Raw genomic sequence first — 7,729 nt, 5'->3', positions numbered from 1 at the left:
AACTCTGAATTTACAACACTTGTTCTTTTAATCATTGCCACCTTCCCTAATTCTCTCTCTCTTCCTCTCTCTCTCTCTCTCATACACACACACACACTCCAGATCAATGCTGAAACGCAGCTAGCTTGTCCTTTCCTGTATGCACACATGCTCTTCATTTTCCTATATTTGCCTGGCCATGTAGAAACTTCTTTTTAAGTAACATAAGTATTTATGTGCGCAGATTGAAGATATTCCTGGCTTAGAATTACATTCAAGAAGACTTGGCTTATGGCATCCAATAAGTGATCCTTGTTTTTGTTAGACTTGTTACACCGTGGGGTAGTTACACAATATGTGCAGTACACACTCCCATTTAAATCTTTTCAAGGAGAATTTTCTGTTTCAAAATAGAAATGGTGGTGATGAAAGCAGTATTTTTTTAGCTAGCTGCATGCTTGAAAAGATAATGGTTTTGTAAACCAACTGTAAACCTCTGAGCAAACTGCTGGCTGCCATACAGAGCTTCCTCCAAGAGCAGAGACAGCCTTTCTTTCTTTCTTTTTTTTTTTTTTTCCTCAGTAGGTTCCAAAACGGGGCTTGAACTCACCACCCTGAGATCAAGACCTGAGCTGAGATCAAGAGTTGGGCACTCAACTGACTGAGCCACCCAGGCGCCCCAGAGATAGCCTTTCAACATTCAAATGATGCCTTGTCTAAGATGAAAATTTCTCCCCATCGAGGGAAATGGATCATAGAATTAGACTGTTGGTGCTGGGAAGATTTTTAGAGATCATCTCATATAATTTTATTGCATTAAAGATGGGAAAAGAGGCCAGGGGGCTTATGCTGCATTCAAGGCTTTGATGACAGAGCAGAATCAAAACCAGATATCTAGAAGCCAGGCCCACTGCCCCCACTCTGTGCCCCACGCCCTAGGGGGTTTTAATATGAATACTCAAAAGGTTTGCTTTGTGTTCCATACCTTCATTATTTAAATGAAATAGTATGTGCAAACAAGTCATTGATAAACTGGGATGGGCCACACACATGTCATCTCTGATGTTATTGTTATCATTAGTAGTACCTCCAGCGGGCTATGAGAGAAATGACGCATGCAAATTCCACAGATTCTATACTGGAAAGACAGACACGTTTTACATGCTGATAATCATCTTCTGCCCTATCCCTTCTGATGCCACTGCTTTCCCATGGGGTTCTCTGTTCTCTTGAAGGAACTGCTTTTTAAAATTCCTTTCCTTCTTTTGGACTTTCATTCTCTCTCTTTTAATATATATAAGCCGACAAGGAGGACTCACTGAAGAACAGGGCCCAGGTTTCTAGAAAGGCTCTACAAATAGGAAGTAAAACCACATCACACCATTTATCGGCCAAAAGTAATAAACCCAGCCAGCCTCAGCGCCCTCTTGACTTCGTCAGCAACTAACACTCCTCATTTCTCCCTTTCCTTGCAAAGGAAAAGGAAAAAATGCCAGGCAAAGAATGCCAGGCAAATCAAACCATGGGAAAAATAACACCTTCAGACTCAGGGCAAAATTCTCCTTTCCAGTCCTTGTTGCAGATGTCCCATCCGGTATGCTTGGCGGAGTATGCTGCTCTTGGAACGAGATATGGAACACAGGTTAGAGAGAAGATTTTGGCCAGAGACTGGTTGTTAATTTTTAATGCATAGTTGTAAAGCCTGAGAAATCTCACTATGATTTAGTTTCATACAATAATCAAAACAAACCCATATGAGATGGTTCCTTATACATCTTTAATAAATATGCCTTCTGATTGCCCACAAATTATATTAATTAGATGCTCCTCAAATCCATGAGTCTGTGCTTAATTAATTGACAGAATAAATGGCAAGCTCAAGATTCAACATTCTAATATTTGTCCCAAACAGAAACTTCTGTGGTGATTGCAGCCTGGAAAAGCCATTCTTGAGTCTTTCCTTTTTTCCACCTTGAATCCATCTGCCTCCTCTCAAGTCAATAAAGGATTGTATGAAGACAAGCAAAAAAGCCCACCTTTTTAATGTTGGCTTTCACCTTTCTCATCAACCAAGAGTAGCAGCTGAGAGAAGAAACTCACAACCACTTACGATGAAACACCCTTTCGGAAATACAGGGTTTTGGATTAAAAAATCAAATAATCTGGATCTCAAACCTTGCTCTGCTGTGAACTCACTGTATGGCATCTCCAGGTTCTCAAATTCCTTTGAAGTCCTCCGACATTCTGTTTTAATAATAAGGATAGTTTCTTCTAGTTCTAATATTCTTATTTGATTATCCCTGGAATTAGATTTCTATCGAACTGGCAAGAATACATCAGTATCTTCAAAAATGGTGTCACATGGGTGGAGAAAGGCACATGCGTGCTTTTATCTCTTGAGATGGGTATAAATAGGGGCAAATGAAAATTCTATGACCAGAAGAAAAAAAAAATCTTCCTGATTAGGACACCACTCGAGTTCTATTCATTTCCCATCCACCCAACATTGTCTTTAACTGCCCTTCTTGTACCTAGGGTTTCTTCCAGGAGAGGGAAAACAGCAGAAAACTCAAATGCATCCAAGGACACCTTTTCTCCTATGATTAAAATTCAACCAAGAAGATAACATTTTAGAGGCGCTGCTTCATGATTAATCCTTGTTTTTAAACAGGTTCCGTTGTGAATGGTTGAAGGAAGGAGTTAGCATGCACTGAGCCCACACTCTGCATCAGAATGAGTGCTCCCCATTTACCATTATGCACTCACCCAGTCCCAGCACTGACAGAGAGATAGTATATCCCTATCTTACAGAGGGAGAAAACTAAGGCACAAAGAAGTATACTAACTTGCCTGGGCTCATTTGTCTGTAATAAATGCTGAATTAGAAATCTAAACCAAATGTGCCCGGTTCTAAAGCTTTTCCTGTACAACGTTTGAGCTTGTGCATGCAGTGCTTTGTCTCTTAGAAAAAACAGCTTATTACTGGTATCTAAGTTAAGTTTCCTTTCTCAAGACAAACCTCATTACATCATGCAATTATAATACTTTATTTAAACTATCAGGCACAAACTATTGGATTTGATGGGTACTAACATAAATTCAAAATAAAGAAGAAAAGAATATTCTCATTTTACAAATCTGAAAACCAATGTGTGATCGATCACCCTTGTGGAAGATTCAACCAATGTTTCAAAAGTCACCGAAGGACTGGGATGAGCAGCAGACTAAGGAGATTTCACAGTGGTCGTTCTTTTCAATATTTCCCTACCTCACCCTGGCCTCGACCCCAGAGAATTTCAAGAGGCAAAAGAAGCAGGAAAAAGAAGGCTGGCTGGCGGGGCAGTGGGTCAAAGGCAGGCCCTGTAGAGTGTAAGGGCCACCAAAGTGAAAATCCAAGAACCACCCATGATAGCTTTGTTTGCACTCATGAGAGGCTTTTTGAAATTCACTGACTGGGATTAAACTCCCCCAACATCTCTTCATCCCATCCCCCCCTCCACGTACACACACTATTTATTGACTTCTCTCCCCCCTCCCAGATCTGAAAAAACCGGGGCCTGTGAGGGGGAAGTGGCAGGAGGAGCTCCCAGGTGTCCTGCTCCAAGGGATTAGAAGAGCTCAGGTTTCACCTCACCACCATCCCCCCCACGTACCGGTTCCTACTGCACCCATCACTCACCCTGACAGGCACACCTCACACCTTTGCCTGTCTTCATGGGAGGTGTTTATAAAAAAGGGCACTTTTCTGTGAGAGCCAGACCTTCACAGAGCAGCCAAGGAGACAATAGATGACATGTTTGCGGGAGTTGCTATGCCTGAACTTTCCCAACAGCTGTCTCTGCAGGATATAGGCTTTTGTGAGGTTTTGTGTTGCAGGAGAGAGAAAGAGAGAAACAGGTTCCTTGTCTTTGTATTGGAAACACATCTGTAAACCTGTCACATTCTACGGCAAGTGAACCAAAGGTAAACATTTGATGGTACTTGGAACTCCACCCCTGCTCTGTTGAGGAAGGTTAAAATATGTTGGTGAAATGAGAAGTTTGTCTGAGACGAGGTTCTTCTCCAAACACAAAAGAAGGGTGTAATTTCAAGCATTTTCCTCCTTGGACTTAATCATGAATATTAAGCATTGGTACCCAAGTGCCAGAGTAACAAACTAAAATAAAGACCACCCATCAACTTAATTCCAAAGGCTTATTTCATGTAACTCAAGCTCTAGTTATCTGAGAGTGAGTGATGCTATTCACAACTGCCCACAACAAAAGCCAAAGGGTTTATGGCAATTTGACCTTTTCATTTTTCACCCGTTTATTTTCAGATAGTTGGAAAAACATTTTTCACTTGTATTTGATGACATGATTTCTAAAGTATCTTGACTAATTTCTCAATTAGCCAGGATCACCCCAAATGCCACTCACACTGAATCATGGGCCAAAGGGGCCATGATTCAGTGACGAAATTTAAGCAAAACATAATTTGAACCCAATAATCCACGGTACTAATTCATAGAAGCAGTTGGCTTTCCCTTACGTTTGTAGTGTTTGCCACATCTTAAATATCATGGCTTTTATTTCCTTCTATGTATTTTCATTCTATTTGGTCCCAAACACTCCAACCTTCTCCCACTGGCACCAACACTCCATCCTCTGCCCTTGACATTTTAGACGGAAATGAAAGATTCTATTCTTTGTCATTTCAGAGTCCAGAGTGCACTCCTCTTTCCTGTTGAAAACAAGAAACACAGATGTTTCAGTCAAAGATCTGTGATTAAAATAATTTCTGCAACAGAGACATCATGCCAAAAGCAAAAACACATTCATAATGCATTGTTTGTCTGGAAAAATAAACTGCATTACAGGGAGGAATATAGAGCAAGGTAATCATAGAAACCCAGAGACATAATCCAGTTAAACTTCTTGACCTGCATCAAATGTTGACAATTCTAACTTCTCTGTTCCAAGAGAACTTTCTGGGACACACGTGCAGCATTGCTTAAAAGTCCTGCCACCTAGTGGAAGAAGTAAATATACTAGACCTCAGGTAACCTGCTAGATGGAGAGACCTTGAGAAAAACAGCTCCTCTAGCAAAAAGACTTCCCTTGAAAAATCATATTGGGTTAGCATTAGATCTGCTTTTCATAAAGTATCAAGATTCATCGAAATGGGTTGTTTTTCTCTTCTCTGTTCAATGCATCACATTCAAGATAGGTAAGACTTGAGGTCAAGCCCTCAGAACTATGGGTGGGATCCACAAATAGCTTATGGGAATCATTGTGTGAATCTGCTTTGGTTGATAGTTTTCAAAATGGATTCCACAGAGTTAAGAAATAAACCAAATCCATTCCAGCTTTCCCTGGTGGAGGGCACTCAACTAGGCACTTAATCCTCCAAAAGCTCAGCAGGAGGACTCTTTATAAAAAGAATTTATTTAGTTGGCGAAGGGAAAATATCCTGCCTGAACTGGAAGGTAGATCATTAGTGGCTGGACCTCACAGATAGCCACTAAGTTTCTGAGAAAACTTCCTGATGAGTCATGTTGGGAAGGAACTCTCCAGAAGGGCTTTGAGCAAAGTAGTATTCTTGAGTAAGATCGACAATGCTTGCTTGGCCCAAATGATATCAACAGATGTGTTATGACAGCAATCAGTTCCTCAGTGACTTGAAGGAGGGAACTGGCCTGCCTACCTGGCCAAGGAAACAAGAGAGTCTGTGATGGGCAAGATCAGAAATAGTGTGGGATTACTGTACATTGCAAACTGACATGTTTCTATGGTGCAAGGCCACTAAATACACTTGCCATTTGCCAAGGCCTATTTTAGATTCTTCTTTGTCCATGATTAAATGCAAATGCTATTAGGCAGATGCCTACTAGCTCTCTTTAAAGGTCCAGGGCTATTCTGAGAGAAATAACATTTGCTTCTGGTAAGAAAATTATGATTTCAGACTCTATTAGTTGTATCTTCAATTCCATCCTCTATCACTGGGACAAACGATCTAGTGGCAAACACTTGTGGATAAATGATCTACCAGTGAATACTTGTGAGGTTTAAATTAATATGTATAAAACACTTTGGAAGGAGTTATGAAAGACAATCCTACCACTCAATATTCAAGAATTATGTTCTGTGCCTTTATCCAAACTTGCCATTATTTGTTCAGTTTTTTTAAACAAACACCATTGTTTACAGACTTTGATTTGATTTCACAAAGAATTTATTTCATAATTGAAGACTGAAGTGCTTTTCATAATTTAATTATTAGCATTGCTACATTCAGGAAGGGTTTTTCCATCACTCTTACAGAAAATAATTTTTTTTTTTCAGTTTTAGAAACAAGGGAACCTATAGAACTGGTTCAAAATAAAAGAATTACGGTATTTCCAAAGAAAGCAAAATATTTTTTGTAACAATGACTAATTATTGTCTTATCATTTTGTCAGTTATCTCTAAAGATTTCATAGCCACGCCTATGGTTACATCATCTTCTTTCTGAAAAAAATTAAATAAGAAGCCAATAAGTGAACCTGAGACCTGCCCTACAAAAAATATTAAAGAGAGTCCTTCTGGGTGAAATGAAGGGGCACTAGACAGTAACTCAAATCTATATAAAGAAAAATGAGGGCCAGTAAAGGCAAACACATGGATAAAAATAAAAGACAGAATAAATGAAATTTTGTTTATAATTCATTTTTTCCCTCCTCTCTGACTTAAAAGACAACTGCACCTAACAACAGAGTGCCAAAAAACATGAAGCAACAACTGACAAGATTGAAGGGAGAAATAGACAGTTCAACAATAATAGTTGGAGACTTCAAATACTCCACTTTCAATAATAGATAGAAAAAGAGACAAAAAGAAATCAATGATTAAATAGAAAATTTGAAAAGCATTCTAAGCCAACCACACCTAATGGAGAGAACACTCTACCCAAGAACAGGAGAATGCACATTCTTTTCAAGTGTGCATGAGATATTGTCCAGGCTAGATCATATGTTTTTACTGACACAAATATCCATAAATTTAAAAAGACTAAAATTATGCCAAGTATGTTCTCTGAGGACAATAGAATAAAATTAGAAATCAATAATAGAAGGAAATTTGAAAAAGTCACAAACATGTGAAAATTAAACACCTTCTTAAAAAAACAATGCTTCAAAGAAGAAATCACAAGAAAATCAGAAAATGCTTAGAGATGAATAAACCTAAAATACAGGGATGCCTGGGTGGCTCAGTCAGTTAAGCATCTGCCTTCAGCTCAGGTCATGATCTGAATCCCGGGATCAGGTCCCGCATCGGGCTCCTTGCTCAGCGGGGAGCCTGCTTCTCCCTCTGCCTGCTGCTTGTGCTCTCTCTCCCTCTCTGACAAATAAATAAAATCTTTAATAAATAAATAAATAAATAAACCACAACGTACTTATGAGATGCAGTTAAAGCAGTGCTTAGAGGGAAATTTATAGCTGTAAAGTGCTTATATTAAGAAAAATGATCTCAGGGGTGCCTGGGTGGCTCAGTCAGTTAAGCATCTGCCTTCGGCTCAGGTCATGATCCAGGAGTCCTTGGATTGAGCTCCACGTCAGACTCCCTGCTTCTCCCTCTGCCTCTCCACCCCCCCCAACCTCGCTCATGCTCTCTTTCTCTCTCTCTCTCAAATAAATAAATAAATCTTAAAAAAAAGAAAGACAATCTCAAATTAATAACCTACTCTTGCACCCTAAGAAGAGAAAACTAAACCCAAAAAAGTTTCCTTTTTT

At 39.5% G+C, this 7,729-nt stretch overlaps 1 protein-coding gene across 1 annotated transcript in view; it reads right to left on the bottom strand.

Annotated features, from left to right (window-relative positions):
• Window positions 1-1,700: 1,700 nt before the first annotated feature.
• The window catches only part of ANAPC10 (anaphase promoting complex subunit 10), a 217,524-nt gene continuing 211,495 nt past the window's right edge, over window positions 1,701-7,729 (bottom strand). Inside the window, exon 5 of the mRNA XM_081811829.1 lies at window positions 1,701-4,701. Within this exon, the coding sequence (XP_081667955.1) occupies window positions 4,675-4,701 (27 nt within the window). The 3' untranslated portion in view covers window positions 1,701-4,674. The remainder of the gene's footprint in view (window positions 4,702-7,729) is intronic.

The sequence above is a fragment of the Leptonychotes weddellii genome, chromosome 2 (genome assembly GCF_054177405.1).
Source record: "Leptonychotes weddellii isolate Sample4059 chromosome 2, ASM5417740v2, whole genome shotgun sequence".
Lineage (NCBI taxonomy): Eukaryota > Metazoa > Chordata > Mammalia > Carnivora > Phocidae > Leptonychotes > Leptonychotes weddellii.
This window is presented reverse-complemented; position numbering and strand designations above follow the sequence as displayed.